General features: G+C 42.0%; 4 protein-coding genes across 4 annotated transcripts; 1 reads left to right on the plus strand and 3 right to left on the minus strand.

The window, feature by feature from the left end:
* Window positions 1-917: 917 nt before the first annotated feature.
* olfm4.1 (olfactomedin 4, tandem duplicate 1) lies at window positions 918-2846 on the minus strand. Its single transcript, XM_023417244.2, has 5 exons — window positions 2772-2846; window positions 2487-2660; window positions 2185-2397; window positions 1970-2117; window positions 918-1885 (listed from the first exon to the last, which is right to left on the minus strand). The coding sequence occupies exons 1-5, from the start codon at window positions 2823-2825 to the stop codon at window positions 1056-1058; spliced, it is 1419 nt and encodes a 472-aa protein (XP_023273012.1). The 5' UTR covers window positions 2826-2846; the 3' UTR covers window positions 918-1055.
* Window positions 2847-3180: 334 nt separating this feature from the next.
* lrrc74a (leucine rich repeat containing 74A) lies at window positions 3181-7372 on the minus strand. Its single transcript, XM_023417210.2, has 13 exons — window positions 6954-7372; window positions 6535-6710; window positions 6351-6458; window positions 6141-6234; window positions 5907-5956; window positions 5724-5805; window positions 5562-5647; window positions 5284-5478; window positions 5096-5191; window positions 4784-4927; window positions 4544-4648; window positions 4170-4255; window positions 3181-3898 (listed from the first exon to the last, which is right to left on the minus strand). The coding sequence occupies exons 1-13, from the start codon at window positions 7060-7062 to the stop codon at window positions 3289-3291; spliced, it is 1941 nt and encodes a 646-aa protein (XP_023272978.1). The 5' UTR covers window positions 7063-7372; the 3' UTR covers window positions 3181-3288.
* A 136-nt stretch (window positions 7373-7508) lies between these two features.
* On the plus strand, window positions 7509-11820 carry angel1 (angel homolog 1 (Drosophila)). The gene is made up of 10 exons (XM_087176912.1): window positions 7509-7625; window positions 8074-9084; window positions 9221-9450; window positions 9542-9611; window positions 9704-10146; window positions 10276-10417; window positions 10547-10657; window positions 10773-10806; window positions 10915-11078; window positions 11167-11820. The coding sequence occupies exons 1-10, from the start codon at window positions 7559-7561 to the stop codon at window positions 11325-11327; spliced, it is 2433 nt and encodes an 810-aa protein (XP_087033038.1). The 5' UTR covers window positions 7509-7558; the 3' UTR covers window positions 11328-11820.
* Window positions 11821-13304: 1484 nt separating this feature from the next.
* Window positions 13305-18679, minus strand: vash1 (vasohibin 1). Its single transcript, XM_023417334.2, has 7 exons — window positions 17744-18679; window positions 17228-17316; window positions 16759-16815; window positions 16277-16351; window positions 15617-15998; window positions 14934-15043; window positions 13305-14721 (listed from the first exon to the last, which is right to left on the minus strand). The coding sequence occupies exons 1-7, from the start codon at window positions 17963-17965 to the stop codon at window positions 14649-14651; spliced, it is 1008 nt and encodes a 335-aa protein (XP_023273102.1). The 5' UTR covers window positions 17966-18679; the 3' UTR covers window positions 13305-14648.
* Window positions 18680-18832: the final 153 nt, after the last annotated feature.

Genomic DNA, 18832 nt, shown 5'->3' on the forward strand with positions numbered 1-18832 from the left:
GAGCAACAGTGTATATACAAGACACACGCACGTGGTGGTGTGCAGACTAGTTTAATAGATGATTTCACAGTATTATGAATGAATTGTGGTTTATTTGGTAGTTTTTCCTGGTGTGACTAATTTTACTAATTGCATTAGTTCTGTACAGAGATAGAAGTTCGCTATTTGATGGGTTCCCTCGCTCCCTCCCCATCTACCAGCATCTCTGAGAGTGAGAGAGGAGACCTTCTCAGCAGGAGCTCTGATCCACTTGGTGACATGACGTCATTGATGTGATGTGCAAATGTAACTTTTTTTTTTTTTTTTTTGGTGAGCACCCATGCCGCCCCTGAAAAGATGTTGCTGCCCATGGCTCCCGTGTTTAAATCCTCCATTGGCTGTCAGAATAGAAAGACTAATAGCTAAATCTAAGAGAAGAAAAGAATTAATTACCAATCAGCCAGAATGCACAGCACCAGGAGCCTTTAACTGTCTCACTTTTGATGCAACATTAAGCTTGTCAGTTTGAGAAATTGAGACTTATAATGAGTCTGTGGTTTGTTAGAAAAACTGAAAAGCATTGAGAGCAAAACTCAAGATACTTGGATTTATTGATCATGTAATCTGGCATTTGGGATCAAATCTGAATATCTTTTAGTGTCATACTGTTCATATGATATAAATGCTCATCTTATAGTGGAAATAAATTCCTCCTTTTGTATAGATGTTTATGGATGTTATATATAATTTCATGGTTACATAAACGGAAAATAGGATGTCAAAGTTGATTATTGCATCATAAATCTGAATACTACGCCACCCATCTACTTTTTTTTTCAAATTGAATCTATTTTGATAGTAGTGATACTCTAATTTTCATGAATCACCAAATAATATACTCTATTCATGAGCATTTACACAAGAACACACCCGACACCTTTGTAATGCTTGAGATTATTTATTTATTTAATAGCATTCAAGAAGAAGGATAAGTGATGAAGAAAAAAAAGTGAGAGATAGGCTGCGATCATTGTTTCATTTATAAGATGTTATATTTCAGAAAATCACATAATGATTTAGGACAGGAGAAGTGGTGGCTCCACAGTGGCTTTAGTTGTGTGGTTAAACCACAGATGATAGTTAACATAGTAGCCGTCATTGTACATGTAGAGCTTCTGGTCATTGGGATTGTAGTCCAGGTTGGAATACTTTTCCTGGAACCTCTCAAAGGGGATCCTGATGTAGCTCTCTTGTTTGGTTTTGGTGTCATACTTGTAAAAGATTTCTTCCGTTTCAATATCGACTGTCCTGACTGCATACAGAACGCCACACACCATAAAGGCGTTGCTCAATCCTGGTTTGTAGATACTAGTTTGCCATTCCTCCTCGACCCCAAAAGAAGGCTCATCTATTTTAGCAATCACCATCCTACCGCTGGACGACTCTGTAGCATAGGTCACCCACAAGCCGGTCTCATCAGCAGCGAAGTCAAAGTTTTGATTGGGGGAGTTAGTGTAGGAAAATCGGGTGCTAGCCCCAGGAATCACCCTGGACTCATATTTCATGTTGGTGAAATTCAGTTTAGCCAACCCAAATGGACTGTTAATCTGATAATACAGGGAATTGTCACGGATGATGAAATTGTTCCCTGTACCAATCCAGCTGCTGTGTAAGTTGTGATGCTGGAAGTGGTTTCTCAAAATGAGATTCTTGTAGTTGGTGTAAAACCTAATGTCAACGATGGAGCCAGTAGTGTAGCCAGAGTACCAGTACATAGACTCTCTGTCAGGTACAGGCTTTGAATCTTTCCCCCAGCCTCCAAATTTGTAGCCTGAGTTTAGATGGGCATTCAGTTGGCTCACAATGGGCTTGCTGACCTTGATGATACCAGTGTGCGCACAGGACCCTGCAGAGAGAGAGAGGAAAATGAATTAAATGTGTTCAAAGACTGCTTCGATCTCAATGTGTGTAGTAGTGTTGATGAGCTTACCAATGTTTGGGTTGAAGAGCTCCTGGTGGCGTCTCTCACACTCCTCCAGCTGCAGCTGCACCTTGATGTATTCTCGGCGGGTCACCAGAACCACATTCTTGTCGTAGGTCTTCTCCAGGCTATTCAAGGTCTCCACCATGGCTGAGATCTGAAAGATAACGTGGTTTATCAGCATTATGTCTGTTGATGCACTGACGGCCATGCTCAGTACTTACCTGTACGCGCAGAGACTCAAAGATGGTGGTGGAGCCTCTGATGGAAAGCTGCAGTTCTTTAATCAGAGCTTCCACTTGTTTAATCTCCACCTTCATCTCGTCCATGTCAGCATCATTGTAGGCATCAGGGTTCTTCTCCATTTTTTCAGTTTCCACTGTGATCTTTATTATTTTTTCTGCGTATGCTATCAGCTTGGTCTCATAGTCTTCCAGCTGAAATCAAGTCATGAAAAAAAAAAAAAACATTTTACACTTTTTTGTCTCAAATGTTGCCAGTTATTGCACATGCTCCCAAAATGTACCTTTCCCATCTCCAGCTCCAGTTTGTGGGAGATCTCCCCGGCTGCCTGCTCTACCACCACCAGGTCTCCTATAGGAAAAGTTGAACTGGGCATGAAGGCATCACAGGTACATCTGTCCCCACTTCCACCTCCTGTCTCATTCCTCGCACTCCCCTCTCTCCACAGGCCTACACGCTGAGAAGAAGGGTCACGTGAATATACTGTAGATAAGCTTACCTCTAATGTGGATAGAGCCTCAAAGACTAAAGATGAATCGCTCGCTGATCTAAGTCATGCCATACATACCCCCCAGGCCATCGTGGAGCTCAGCAGTGCAAAGAAATACACCGTGCCGATCATGCTGGTGCAGTCAGAGTGCTTATGATTGAGACAGATGAATCTTCAGGGCTTATATAGCCAGTTTCAACATCCTGTAGGATGCAGCACCTGTCCTGGTTCACAGCACTGCCAAGACACATGTCAAGATATAACACTTTATGATATCTTCAGCAAACAGAAATGAATTACTAACGTTTGGGTGTGCATCAGAATTCTAAGAATCACTGATGGATGGTTCTAACGTCTGAGTGTGACGAAATGTCTTGTTTCCTCCGATGGTCCATCCCATTCAGCAGGAAACTGAATGAAATGTTGATTGAGAGATGGCCTACTTGCTGCATGGATGAATTTGTCATTTGTCATTTCAGCAACAGGATAAAGAATGAAAATCAATGTTTATTTAATAATTGTGTGTAACAAAGAAGCCAGTGACAACAGGCAAAAAGAATCCTAACATTTCATAGCGTTATACAGAGTTTGACAGTCACTTGACAGTTTGTGTTAGATTCTTTGAGCCCTTCTCCACATGTTTCTTAGTTTTCTTCTTCTTCACTTTCTTGGTTTTGGCTTTAACCTGCGGCTGCTTGGCGCTGAGAGCAGGCCTGGACCTGGTCAGGTGGTTAGCAGTGGGGCTTAGCTTGCTGTGTCCCATCTCTGGATCAGAGCGTATACCCTGAGCAGAGATGGACTTGCTTGGGGCAGAGCGAGGGGAGTCATCCAGCAGGTTGGGTTGGGAGTAGGAGCGCATTGCCAGGGAACTGGTCGGACGGTAAGACATGGTGCCTCCTAACATGGGCAGGTGGACGTGCTCATTGCTTAGGTTAGTGACAGAATAGCGACTGCTGTTGGACATGACAATGTGGTGCCATGAGCTGAGAGGGGTGGCAGAAAACTGCTGCGGACCACTTGAGTCATCTTTGGCACCTCCTGGAGATATGACCATGGAGCTGTGAGGCGTAACTGCCTCCACAGCGCTCTGGAAGGTCTTGAGGATACGGTCGCTCTTCTGCTTCTCTTTCTTCTGACGGGACTCAACCTTCCTCAGCTGGCGGCGGTGATCCCTCATCATCTGTTTCCTTGTATCTGCCAACCCCCTGCACAGAAACATTATACAGCAGTTGCTTTGTGGAGCCAAACTTTACAACATCATTCAAAGTGAAGATTTGGACAAATTCCCAGCTCATATCTAAAACACACATGGTTCAACTATGCCATCGCTGAAATAATAATAAAACGAGCAACTGTAAAAAAAGAAATTCACAGCAGCGTTGTTTCTCAATGTTTTCCAACCGTAAACCTTAGCCAGCACAGGTCTATTCTGTGACGCAGTTTAGAGGCCCGTAATCAAACACCAGATGTGCTCACCTATAGTCTACCATTCCTGTCCTGTCACGATCAAGTCTCTGAATCAGCTCTTCAATCTGGTATCGATCCAAAGGAATGCTTGATTGCTATCATGGTTTTACACAACAAAAAAAGACAGAGTCAGAGTTTCTACTTTTTCATGCAATGCATCAGTGAAGTTCTTTACTGCATGACTTTATAGATTAGTTATGTGTTTTATGTCGGTCACGATCAGCATCAGGAAACAGTTGTGAATAAGATTGGAAGAGACTTCATCACGGATGATTTCAGAGGACAGTCTCATCGTATTCTGTCACTGAAATCCATCAGTGGAGTTCTTCCTGCAAATGTCACTGACCCTACACAGTTAAATGAATCGATATTTATTCAGAAACCTGCACTGCCTTCCTGAAGTCAGCGACAGGGACTCGCATGGTGCCATCTTTGTCAATGTTCCGAAAGAAATCCCACAGGCGCAGCTTGCGTTTATCCAGATAGTCCTTTTGAAAAAGGAAGAACATGTTTTATCAATTATTAAATACATACAGAACCAAAGAAAGAAAGAGATGCAGTCTCTTGACCGTTTTACTCCATTATTGTGCGAGTAAAACACTTGTTAGACATTACAGACAGACCTGAATGACTTTCATTGGATCGACACGTTTTGGTGGCTTCTTAGCGATGAAGCCCCCCACCCCTCCATACTGCACGTCCAGACCAGGATGTTCCTGACACGTCAACTCCAACAGATGCACAAAGTTCTCATTTACCAGTACATTCTGCTTGGTAAGAAGGTAAAAAAAAAACAATGCAATCTTGTCTTGATTAAAATGAACACAAAACTCAACTGTGTCAACAGCTAATGTGACTTGTTCGAAATGCGATCAGATTGCATAACAGGATAATTGGATCAGGATGCAAAACAGTGCTGTAAACAAGTCACTCACACACATGTTTATCTCCTCCAAGGCAGTTTTAGGTGTGTTCTTTACCACATTAACCAAGGCCAGTGCTCCCTCTACTGTTATAGAGTTGAATGCCAGCTGCAGGATTATAAGAATAAAGCATCACCTTACAATTTATCTGTAGCCAAAGTGATGATGTGTGTTGGCTTAATACAACTTTGTCCATCCACCAGCAGGACACGGAGTGTGTCGTTGAACTCAAGACCTCTGCACAGCAGGCTGATGCCCTCATTGGTGAGGCGGTTGTTGTTGAGGTTGAGGTGCACCAGAGTGTTGTTGAATTTTAGGGCCTCTCCCATGGCCAGGGCACCCTCATTCCCAAAACCATTCCATGATAGGTCAAGGTGTTTTAACATCATATTCACCTAAATATTGAAAATGTAGAGTACATGAATTCAAATGTTGCATAACAAGTAAATGATAAAATGAATTTCTTATAGAAACATACTTTGAGTCCTGCACAAAAAGCTACAGCGCCTTTCATTCTAAGATGATTCCAGCTTAGGTCCAGCACCTCCAGACCTTCATTGTTTGCTGTAGAAGTAGATGGTAAAATCAGAGAAAAATCTCACATTTATAAAAATATTAAGACTGGTGAATTTGACCGTACCCAGCAATTGTCCCAAATGTTCGCCTCCTTTTCCACAGAACTCATTATGGCTTATGTCAAGTTCCTTAATTCTGGAATTGCTCTAAGTGTTAAAAAAATATTAGCAATATGGTCATTGAGAAAATATGAAAATGAACAAATGTTTAAATAAAAGAAATGTTTAATTCTTCTTTAACAACTTACCGAGAAGGAATCTGCAAAATATTTAGCATCATCATCAGTAAATCCATTTCCTGATAGGAAAATATTATTTGTTTAAATATACAAAATAGAGATGATGATGAAAATAATAATTTTATTAGTATCATTGTTAAATTTACTGATCTTGTAAGAAATGTTGTTTTTCAACAATTCAACGTTTTCGTGTCACTCCCAGCTAATATCAGTGCAGTTAAATGCTGTTAATGTGCACATTACCTGAAAGTTTAATAGACTTTAATGAAATGTTGTCCAGCAACATTTTAGCCACATACTCAGCTCCTGCGGACCGTAGATAGTTATTGGACAAATCCTGAAAGCAAAACAGATGCTGGTAAAGTACATTTTATACTCCACTGTGAAAGCCATGTGAAATATCACCGGAAAAGCACTTGTGCCCTCTGGTGGTGGGTTTGCAGTCCTACATACCAGATGCTGAATGGTGAAATTAGCCCTCAACATCTCCACAAGGTATTTGGCTCCTTCAGCTTGAATGTGATTGTCTGCCAGTTCCAGAGTGTTGATATGCATATCAGACTAAACACAAAGAGCTTATCAGTAATTTCTACTTCAAAAAGTCAAACCCAATAACACGCTGGCATTTTAAACTTACCACCAAAGCAATAGCAAGTGCCTTGCATCCCAAAGGTCCAAGCCCATGGTGGGTAAGGGTCATTATTGTACAGTCAAGGTTTCGTATAAAGTAGGAGACCGGCACCACACCCACTAGCTTGCAGGCCTGCAGGTACACTTCAGCTACAGATGCCTCCTTATTGCTCTCCTCTTTTTCTGGAAACATATAGCCCCATACAGTATGAATATATGGGCCCTTGCTTATACCTATTGTAATGAGCTATATTTTATGGCAACTCTTGGCACAAGCCATTTAATTGCATTGTTTTGTTTTTACATCACTATAATGAATTTACAGTATATATGTGCTGTATGTTATATATGATTTTACAGCTTTACATTAAGAACAGTATTTAGCCAAGAATTCCAAAAATTAATGAAAGACTTAATTTAACATACCATCCGAATCCAAGTCTGTGTCAAACTCGTCCTCCTCGCCTTGTGGTTGAGTTGGGGATGGACAATCATCATCTTTTAAGCAAAGGGACTCAAAAGATAGTGTCGACATTGCAGTCTGCAGGTAGAGCTTGTGTCCTATTTTAAAACCATTTCCTAGACACAAAAGGAACAGTCTTTTGATTATTTGCCCATTTATCCCTGGTTGTTCTGTATGGGCCTGTGCTGTGAAATGAAATAGGCCTGTCGTGTCTAGCAGGTAATTCTACCCCTAAGGTAATGTGTCATGTGTAGTGACATTAAAAATGTATGCCTTAGTGTGGTTACAATACTGTGTTTTTAGTAACTCCAAGCAAAACATACTGTAAGAACAGCATGGCAAACAGTATATGAAATGATTTTGAGTAAAATAGTATTTCATTGGATGATGTGCATTTTCATATCATCTCATTTTATAGAATGTCGGATTTTTTTTAATACATTACTACAAACTCAAAACAACAAACAGCTCCATGAGGAAACCACTCCAGTGACATTTGACTTGTGCCCCGAACTTCACTTCCACCAACAACCCGACGACGCGCCTGCGCTGATGTTAGCTGAGAAACATGATTGGCAGCCTGTTATTTTATGCGCTCTACCCATTGTCACGGTACTTTACCGGTCGACGCTCAGGTAAATAAGCACACTTAGCACACTTGCAAAGGTATCCGTGTTTGAAAGTGTCATGCAATTAGTGCCAGCTGTGTGCGTTTCCCCTGAGCAGCTGTTACGAGCTAATGGTTGCTAACGTTTGGTTTAGTTCGTTGCTGACTTTGTCTTGTTATTTGTTGGCGGTGTCACTTTCTATATCACCCTCGGTGTGACCAGTGTGTGGTAACGCTAAGAATTTCTCCTTTATGTTAACGGGAACACAGAGCGTGTCTTGTTATTGCAGCTTAGCTAACTTTAGCTCATAGCAACGTGTGTTTGTTTGCACCTGTTCCTGAGCTTTTGACGCCCCCGTGACGTCAGAATATCACGTTGTTGGCGTAGTTTATGTTTTGACTAAGAAAAAAAGCTCAGTAAGTTTTAGTTTAACATGAATGCATCACTGCTTTCTTGGACTAATCTTGTTTTACAGAGGCCTCAAAGAAGGGTCTCCCTCTTGCAGTGGTTAATGGCAGGTCAGTGTGGGATGGTGGTGCTGTCACAACCAGGACGTTCATCCAGTCTCGGACAACCCTGCCGGACCTGTGGCTCAGCCAAAGCAGATGGACCAAGGGAGAAACGAAAGAAAGGATGAAAGAGCAAAGCCCAGAAAAAGAGGTGGATGCAAGAATTGACACAGACAAAGAACAGCTGGTGGCTGTCCTGCGTGAAGAAACAGAGAATGAGACTGTAAAGATGAGTGAGATGCAGCACAACACAGTGGAAGTTCCCAAGCAAGAAGATGTCTCTGTGCTGCATAGGAAACAAAACACTGAGGGTATCAGTCCAGAGCAAGCACTTGAGGCACAGTTAAAGTGCCTGCAAACAGATGAAAGCATACAAGAAACTGCTTGTGCAGTACTGGAACAAATACAGATGCACACCATGGAAGAGTCAGTACAGATGCATAGCTTGGGGGAGTTAGTAAGTCTAGCTGAGGACAGCACACAAGACACTATCTGTTCAGCAGAGGTACAAAAACAGATACATAGCTTGGAGGAGTTAGTAACTCCAGCTGAGGACAGCACACAAGAAACTACCTGTTCAGCTGAGGCACAAATACAAAGCTTGAGAAAGTCCGTAACTCCAGCCGAAGACAGCATACAAGAAACTACCTGTCTAGTACAGAGACAAATACAGATACCAAGTGTGGAAGAATCTGTCACTCCCTCTGTAACTGTTGATGAAATAACTGAGTGCTGGGATGAATACTTAGCTCCCTCTGCTCATGAAAGGCACGGTGGGGAAAACAGTTCTAAGCTGGTATTTACCTCTCTTCTCTCTAACAATCAAACCCACCTTAAATTCACTGGGCAACATGATACACAAACTGGCTGGCACTTCGCTGCAGGACCTGGTTTGGCAGAAGAAGTGCAATGCCCACTGTGGCAATTTCCCACTGTGAGCTATTACCCTCCAACAGAGCCGACAGTGCCCTTTGAAGGTGAGAGTCAAACTTTTTTCCCTCAATTGTAATATTTTCACTGTAGTGGGATTTGTCAATGCTCGTGAGTAGTTTAACATCAAGCTGTTGCTTGCACAGACTTGTATGTATGTGTGTGTGCTTGTCTTCCACCCAGTGATGTGGAGAGTATGGGAGGAGGTAGATGAGAGTGCCGCTACAGCAGAGCCTGCCCTGGTACCCTTCCCATTCACAAAGATGTACTTCACTGTCATGTCCTACAACATCCTTGCTCAAGATTTGCTGGAAGCCAACCAGGAGCTTTACATACACTGTCCTCTGGATGTGCTGGACTGGAGCTACCGCTGCAACCTACTCTTAGAGGAAATACTGAAATGGGCACCAGATGTGAGTCTAATACAACTTCTTTTTCGGAAATTTATTCTCATTTTTAGACTAGGCGTCCACTGATGATTGGTGTGTGTCCTCTTGTGTGTAGATTCTGTGTCTCCAAGAGGTTCAGGAGAACCACTACCATGAACAGCTGTATCCAGTCCTGTCTCAGATGGGTAGGTCATCTGAGACAAAACTGTGGAATAATAATGATGGGGGATTTTGTGACGAAGACATTACATATTTTGTCGTCATGTTGTTGCTCCAGGCTACACCTGTGTGTACAAGAGGCGTACGGGGACCAAGACAGACGGCTGTGCTACTTGTTATCGAAACAGTTGCTTCGCTGAAGTATCAGTAACTCCACTGGAGTACTTCAGGCCGGAGACAGATCTCCTGGACCGACACAATGTGGGCATAGTTTTGTTGCTTCGGCCAGTGGTCACCCAGGCATCCGAAGCCAAGGTGAAGGGCCCACTCCTCTGCGTGGCCAACACCCACCTGCTCTTCAACCCTAGGAGGGGTGACGTGAAGCTGGCTCAGTTAGCCATAATGCTGGCAGAGATCGACAGCACGGTCAAGTCCTGTAAGGCCAAAGGCGAACACTGTAACGTTGTATTGTGTGGAGACTTTAACTCTGTCCCACACATGCCTCTGTACCAGCTGATCACCACCGGCGAGCTCTACTACCAGGGTCTACCATCATGGATGGTGAGACTGCTCCCACATCACTTCCTGTGGACTTCTTTAGCTATATTAAGCTCTTTATTTAAAATTTTCTGTCATGGTGCTTGCAGCAGTTACCTCTGTAACCACGTATGTATTCCCCATGTCCTACAGATATCAGGTCAAGAGGACCTGTCCTACAAAACCCATTGTTACAGGCTGTTTGCTCCCCTGTGGCCCAGCTGTCTGGCAGTCACTGACAGCTGCCAGTACACAACTGTCAACAACATGTTTGAGAGTCAGAGTCAGAAATCAGGTCAGTGTTTGAAGTGATTTGTACGCAGTTACTTAAGTAATCTTGACTCAAGGAGTGGATACCAGTCCTTTTTAGTTTTATTTCCCCCCTCAATCAACTTAATATCTAACATTTGTTCCTCGTGTTTAGGCAAATGTCAGTACACGCATGACTTTATGCTACAGCTGCGCTATTGTCCAGCTGCATGTGTCCGTCCGGTGGACCTGAACCTGATCCCAGGCGTGACTGACAACACACCAGGTACAGTTGTACCATACAGACACAGCAACATATTCTTATACTAGTTCTGCCATTAAAAAAAAACTGATTTCCTTACTGTATTGTGTTAATATATGTGTCTTCTTCATGTGCACAGATGCTTCAAGGGGGAATCAGCCTTATGAGAAAAGGTCAGTTTCCCTGCAGTTTTTTGTCATAATGTAGATTGAAGGATCAACTGTTACTGCTTCTTACTGCTTTTATACCATGTGATATCAGTCATAAATTTTGTGTCACAGGTTCAGACACACTATCAGTCATCACTTAGACCTGGAGTCGGTCTATAAACATGTTCTCCCAGGCTCTGGCAGCTCAGAAGTCACAACCCTGCACTCTGAAGTGGGAGCCACTGTTGACTACATCTTCTACTCCCCAAGACGCACCTTAACCTCTGCTCAAAAAGGTACGGGGGCATGTCATGAAGCAGTTGGAAATGAATAATTTGCTACTTTAAATAACTTGTGTGTTGTTTTTTCTTTTCCTTTCCTTAGATGGTGGTGACTTTCTGAGTGAAGGTCTGAAGTTGATTGGTAGTCTCTCCCTCCTATCAGAAGATGTCGTATGGTCAATGAGAGGCCTTCCCAATCACATATTCCCCTCTGACCATCTCAGTCTTATGGCCAAATTCCAACTGGACCTGAATGCTGCATGATAGGAAACACTGTGGGTGAAGTGAAATTATAAACATATTTCTTTTCAAATGATTCAGGTCTTGCTCTGCACACATTTGGTTTTTGTTTTTATCATTAAGAATGCCATTACTTGTGGTTCAACACTGGCAACAGAGGGTCATAGTTTTCTAACTGAATTGAAGTCAGTATTTTTGTTCAAAAGGGCCAGGAAAAAATAATGAATGCTAACATTCAGTCTCATTCCACATGGTTTTCATCAGATAAATGATGAGCCATGAGTGAGATATGAAAAATCTTATTAGTGGTGATGTAATAGTTCATTTAAAAAATGAAGGTAGTGATTGCTTTCTTTTTGGTGTGATAATGCACTGACCTGTTCATTTTATTGATAACTGCTGTCATATTTTAATTTATTTTACACCTAATTTTGAAATGAGAATGAAACTTCTCCAATTATGAGTCAGTTCTATTTTTTCAGATTGTTAGAAATATTGAATAAATATTTTCCATTAATTTTTGCCTGCTTCATTATTTTTCATCTTTAACACATTACAGACATTACATGAATGCCTCCAGGCTTGAAATAAGAATTTATAGTTCCTTTCTGGATTTATGATGTAGCAACGTTAAATGTATCCACTCACATTAAACCTTCCAGTTGGTGCTGGCCTCCCTGTGTATCCTGTGCTGAGATTGTGACATGAATGTCCCACTACACTGAGGACGTCAGTTTGTTGGGTGAAGATGTCTGTGTACTTGTGGGTGTGTGTGTGTGTGTGTGTCTGTCTGGTTGATGCATGACTGAATAATTTATGTAGATAGTTGAGTGCTCATGCATGACGGGGCTCAGTGAGGGAGCTTTGTGTTATGTGTGGGCTATAGAACGTCTGTGAAGTTGTTTCCCATCAGTAGGATATCTTTCACTCGCTTCTCACTCATTCTCGTCAGTGCTGTATGTAAAATATATTTGCCATATAATACAATCACCCATTAGTTGAACCCTTTAATGTGCAGTAGAATAGTATTCTGTGTCTTAATTTCCCCCCGTGGCATCAAATGCATGTAAGTAAATAAAATAGGTCAGTAGGTTTTCTTTCCAAATAGGTCATAATGCCTTCTGTTTCTATATCTTACGAACACTGGTGGACAAAGTGTTTGACATCTGGAATCCACAGAAGGGAGGATAGGGATCTGTTTATCTTTCTCATGACTTCTGTCTCTATAATTCACCAAGAACTTAGACAGACTTTCCCAACATTAACAAACACTCATTCTAAAGCTCACTTACAAAAATGTTGCCACTCCCTCATGTGCTTTTACAGTAGTACATTGTAACATGAGAGTGTTTTACCTTACATGCAGACATAGCCATCTCAGAGCTACGTTTCTGGCCTATGCATCAAAGTGGTTCCTCGCTGACTGGTTTTCACTGAATGCAGCAGCAGCCATTAAACCTTATTAGCTGATTGCTGTGCTGCAGGCAGGGTCGACTTGGGGATCCATTAAACAGCAGGATCCCTGATCATGAGAGCAAAGCACATGCTGCCAGCATCCTACCATAAATATTTTTAGATATTCAGCAAACATTGAGCAACACCAAGACAATGTGAAGGATGGAATAATAATGTTTCACAATAACTATCTTACTTTTGTCAGCGTAGGTTTTCTATTTGAAACTAGCTTGAACAATATTCTGAGATCTAAATCATGTTGAAAGTGTCCCACTTATTCTGACTGAGTGTTTAAATTCACTGAAGCCTATGCCTCCCTTTTTTAGACTTGTTGGCGTTGAGTTTCCTTTGTGTAAACCTAACAGGGGTAGTGTTTGGAGAACTCTTCAGTCGGCTCTCGTCATCATGTGCCTTGGTGCCAAAGGTTGACAGAAAACTGGCGCCCAGTCCCTGCCTTCATTTGTGGATTTATTGGGACGTAGGCTGTTTAAAAAAGGACAAGGTAATTAAAAACATAACTAATTTAAAGAAAAAAACAATCACAAGTTGTGTTGCCAAAATCCTGGTGACAATTTTATTGTGGTCCTGTAAATGAAAAGTCATTTGGTACAAAACAATTGTGTAATAGAATATTGAAATGAAAATGGACAACACCTACTGTACAGATAAAAATGTTGGCTGTGGCAACATATTCAGAACAGTGTGTGGTAAATATTAAGTGGTCTACTGGTGATCACCAACACTGAGGGAAGTATAAAATGACAATTAAAAAAAATTACAAAATGCAGATAAAAGTGCTGTAAACAAACTTCTTTACACTTTACACTTAAATGGAAGTCAGTTGCTTGGATACCACTTAAGGCAAGTGAAATATTGGATAAAGTTGCTACAAATAAAAGTTAGAAATTGTATATATAAAGCAGTTATACAGTACATATGACTTCTTAGTAATTTACATCTACATTAAATGCAGATAAAGTCAGCTGCGTTGTCGTGAGTCACCTTGACAAATGTCTTGATTCACTGAAAGATTTTATATTCAGTAACACACTGACCCATATTTTCACTCAACAGATGCCTTCTTACACTTAGATACACTTAGGCATATAATGTATTCAATCCCATATTCAGTCAACATCTCTGTAAGGTAGATAGCATGCTAAATAAGCTAGCCTCTGGGTTTTAACTCAGTCAGCTTATTTCAAGGTAATTTAGAAGAGCAGAGGTGACGCTGCTTTGTGTTTAGTGAGGCAATGACAATAATGGATTGGATATAAAAGTGTTTTTCTTCTCTTTGAGTTGTCATACAAGGCACGAGGGTAGTGGTTTACAAACTAAGTCACTACACAAGCATTTGCTGCCCAGCAGAGCCTAAGTGGATTTAAAATTACATTAAATGTATTTGCACACTTACATGTACAGTACAACGATACAGATTGCACACAAGCCTTAAGAGCTTTTGTTGAACATAGCAACACCACAAAAAACCTATGATATGTCCAGTAGCACATTTACACTGAGTGGTAGTCTTGCCTAGCTTCAGGGAACCCTCATATTTAACATTGTGTACAGTCCTCAAAACTCTGCAGTTGTTTAAAAATGTTCACAAATGACTGCACGTTTGACCCTTTCTTATAATTTGGGAGCGTTGCCAGCACCAATTACTGAGCACAGTAACTACTCCTGAAAAAGCCTCTATCAACACTGACATAGGGACGCTGAATGAGGCATTTGTTTTTTTTGGGAGGAAAAGTTGCTGGTGACCTATTCGAAACTACATCCTGTGAATAGGCCAATGTGTACAAAGAATTAAGCCTTAGAGTAAGTCAGTGGCCCCATGAAACCAGTGTGTGGTACCTTCAAATTTCACAAGCAAACTAAACTTCTTCCTCAGACTCGAATCTGGTATCCGTTCATGTCTGCAGACGATTTTTGCTCCAAGACCTTCTTCTCCCCTGAGGGACTGCAACAACAAAAACACAAATCAGAAACAGGACAAAGAGTTTTATTCACATAAGAAGGAAACTGTGACTAATTCAGAAAACACTCCTTTAGCTCATGAGACATCTGTGGTCCAAATCTTTTCCAGTGACTATAAAGATTACACATCAATGGTTATGCTGCCTGTATTTTTAGTGAAGATCTAAATTATCCAGAGCACATGATTAGTCATACCGTCTCTCAACACGGCTGATCCTGCGTATGGGGCTGCCTGGTCCTCTGAGGGGGGAACCCATGCTGTTTCTCCTGTCTTTGGTTGGAGAGGGAGGTACAGGCTTTCCTATCTGAAGAACAGTTCACAAAAAAATTCAATCACTTTAAAACATCACATGGGTGAGTTACACTATGCTTATGTCCTCATGGTACTGAATGTCAGTCTTTAATGTGATTGTGCAGAGCACTCAGTGTAAAAGATCAGCTATTGATGGATTGAGCCAGCCATGCATGAGGCACGGCAGAGCAGAGTCAAGCCATCACATTAGTTTTATTATACACAGAGCTCAGCATCAAGGCAGCCTTCATTATGTTAGCATTAGAGGTGATGAGAGGGAGCATTGCTTGAGAGAAACCGCTCCTCAAACAGCAGGTTGACACTCAGTGTCACCGTGCGTGGACACAGCATGTCAAAGGAAACCCGATAAGGAGGAAGGGCAGTCCATCTGCTGAGGACAAATTATATTTCTCATCATTGCTTTTAGTCCTGCAAGGGCAAGTGTCCGCTGGAAAGTGAGAGTTCAGAAAGAAGCATAAAGCAAAAGCTAAACATGCAAAAACATCTGCTTAATGTGTTCCCACATTTGCTATCTGCTTCTGCACTGCCATTCACCACGAAAACTCTTTTCATTACTGCACAGTACCTTCAGCCTCATGTCTCGAGTGTGTCTCTCCAGCTCCTTCCGCAGCTCCTCCTTGGTCAGCTTGTCTACATCCAGTATGGAGTGTTTCCACTCTATCTGCTCCACGCTGTGAGGGTCATGGGACACGTATTGGCCGATCTTGACCTTGTGGAGGGTGTGCCAGTAGCCCCTGTAGGCTCCGTCATATTCCTGCACCAAGTCCATCAGTGTGCGGAACTCCAGGGGCTTGAACATGAGGTCCTCCCTCCGGCTCATGCCCAGAGCGCCGAAACGTCCCCCGCTGTGAACTCCCAGCACAATGTGGTGGAAATGGTTCCCTGAGAACTGAGACTTAAAGCTGAGGGGGAAGCGCTCCACACCCGGCATGTTGTTGGTGAGGTAACTGTATGAAGGTGGGGTCAAGGAAATGGATGGTTGAATGTCACAAAATGGCAAAAAAAATCCTGTCCAATCAATGCAGACTTGGCTCCTTGTTTTCAAGTGTTGTTAGCCTACTGCTTCCATAACATGTGGAGAATCCAAAGACATCTAGACACTTTGTTGAGCAATATTTGGAAAGCTGTCAGCCTCAGCAGTCATTCTAATGAAACACACCATAACACAATTTGAAGACATAGCATCTAAATTGTCATGCAACATCATCTGTTGCTGTAAAGATACATCCCCAAGATCACCGCCTCCAGACATTTGATTGGCAGAGCCTCCCGTGTCATCTCCTTAGCGATGTCCATCAGCCTGTGCAGAAATATTGAACAAGAACATGTAATTCTGTGGTATAAGACACTAGTACACTGATGACTTGCAGTACAAATGACAGGAATGCACTGTTATTGATTTCATGCAGTCAAACAAAAACATTTTCCATGAGCCACGGAAATGAAATCTGTGCTACTTAATCTAATAAAGTGAGGTCAGGACAAGTGTGTTCCAGGCCACTGCTGATTGACATCAGCTTTGACTCACAAAGCCCTGGGATAAACCAGAGATACAGCTGATCTACATGCGTCAGCCATCAGCAACACAGGCTAAACCATAAGAAATCAACAAACAGTGCTGCTGAAATCCCGTGAGTACTGCCACGAAGCTCTGTGAGTCTAACACTGATGATCATCAGCCTTGGGTTAAAAAGAAAGTTGGCTTACGCAGTAAGAGGACGACTCTTCTTGATTTCAAAAAACTGTGTTCCTGTGTGATTGTACCTGTGGGCCTCAGTTAAGATCATACTATAACAGAGCAACATGAGGCTGCTTTCAGTGAGGGGAAGAAACGACCTCTTTAACAGCTTTGTGTAATTCATCGGTTGTTGGTTAATTATGGATGAAAAGTCTGCTCTGACTGGAAATCAAGCTTTTGCTTAATATAGAATATAATACTACAGTGACCTACTTTCTCATGTATGGTCCATATCTATCAAAGTGTGCTAAAACAGTGGGTCAGTGGGATTAATAAATGGTTGTCTGTAAGTATTACACTTCTTATTTCACTCTTATATCCATTTGAGTAAGATCAGTGTGTAAAACGTATCTGTCTAACAATAAATGACAAATTAAGAAAAAAACATTTAAATGCACTCAATAATCATTGTTTTGGTTGTAACCAGCAAAAGGATACTGCAATTCCCTGATGTATTTCTGTATGGCTTCCAAGCGCTGTGGGATAGTGGTGGTAGGTTGGTATGTAGGCACACTCGGTACTGGAATCTGTGGGACAGAGGAGCCAAACAACTGCATTGCCATTGTACAATCCCAATATTCACTGCAGCTGGAGAATGTAGTATTGTTTGACCTCGATGCTCTTCTCTATTCAGTGTAACTAATGGTGGAAGTATCTTAATTGTTCTTTAACCAGTCTCATGAGAAATGACTACAAGGTCTTAAACATCCATACAAACGCAAAAGGTACTGTGCAGGGCAAATTGAAAAAATCATGTGATGTATTTTCTGACTATAATTACACTGGAAAAAATTTATCAGCAAAAATAATTATTTATAGTGTATTTAGAGGCACATGACTGTCACTCATGTGGTACTGCATAGCAACACTGTAACTCAATATTTTCCCATAACACATGGGTGTAAACTGTTCCACATGGGTATCAGCTGCAACTTCACATATTCAACACTTTACCTTGGGCAGATCAGTGGCACCCCGGATCTCCTTCCACAAAGCTTCACCGTTGGGGTGGATTCGAGCCACATGGCGCCACATCCTCTCCCAAGTCTCCTCATCCACCGGGAGTCCTCCTCTGTTCACATAGAAAGGCACCCCTCCATCCCTCAACTCTTCTTCACCTTCATCCTCCTGCTCCTCATCTCTCTCCTCCACTGAGCCCACGGTGGCCCTCAGCATCCCTCCTCCACCGGGAAGCCAACAGAGTCCTGGCACACAAATGTCCTGACTGATGCCTTGGACCCTTTCACTGATTAATCTGCTAGCAAGTAGGTTCCCACGACAGATGGCCAACTCATGACATCCAGCAGCTTTGTGCCTACTAGTGTCACTCAGAGTCAATGCAGTGCTGTCTTCAATGTAAAGGTGATCTGCTGTATATAAAACTCACCTCTGAAGATGAAGCAGGTGAATATGAAGCAATGATTTAATAATTGGGTTACAAAAAACTCCTCTTATTTAGAATAAACAGTGACTTTGCAGTAACTATTCAGCACTTTGGTAAAAATCTATCAGCCTGTAGGCCATCCAAAATTCAGGTATTGATATAAATGTATAGATTAAGACATTTAGCCTTTAGAAGTGCAGCTTGTTATAATGATCATCAAGCAAACACAAGCCCGCCAATGTAACGCTATCACTGCCTATAAGAGGATTGACTCTGCAGACAACAAAGTACTGGAAATGACTAATTCCCTGTACCGTTAGAGGTCATTCACACCACAGATATCCAGCAAATCACTGCTCTAGTACAATCCCAACACGACGGTCCTTCTACGTCCACTGCAAGTCGGCTTTACCACATTATCTCCTTCCAAGTCAACCGGTTCATTGTTCATGCAGATGCTCTTCTTGGCTTCAGTGACTGCGGGTTGGATTCACGTCCAACGAGCCGCTCAGACACTCCCAGACCTCCGCGTACTGCGCATGCTCTCTACTTAGCAACGCATGATCTCAGCCGTGACAAATGCTGCATTCAGGTGCTGCTCGCGAGGTGTCAAACTGAGATTCGCTTTATATCTACATCATAAAATCCCATATTCAACG

This window comes from Seriola lalandi, unplaced genomic scaffold, assembly GCF_002814215.2.
Source record: "Seriola lalandi dorsalis isolate HSWRI2012SDOR001 ecotype SW California unplaced genomic scaffold, Sedor1 jcf7180002054573, whole genome shotgun sequence".
NCBI classification, from domain to species: Eukaryota; Metazoa; Chordata; class Actinopteri; order Carangiformes; family Carangidae; genus Seriola; species Seriola lalandi.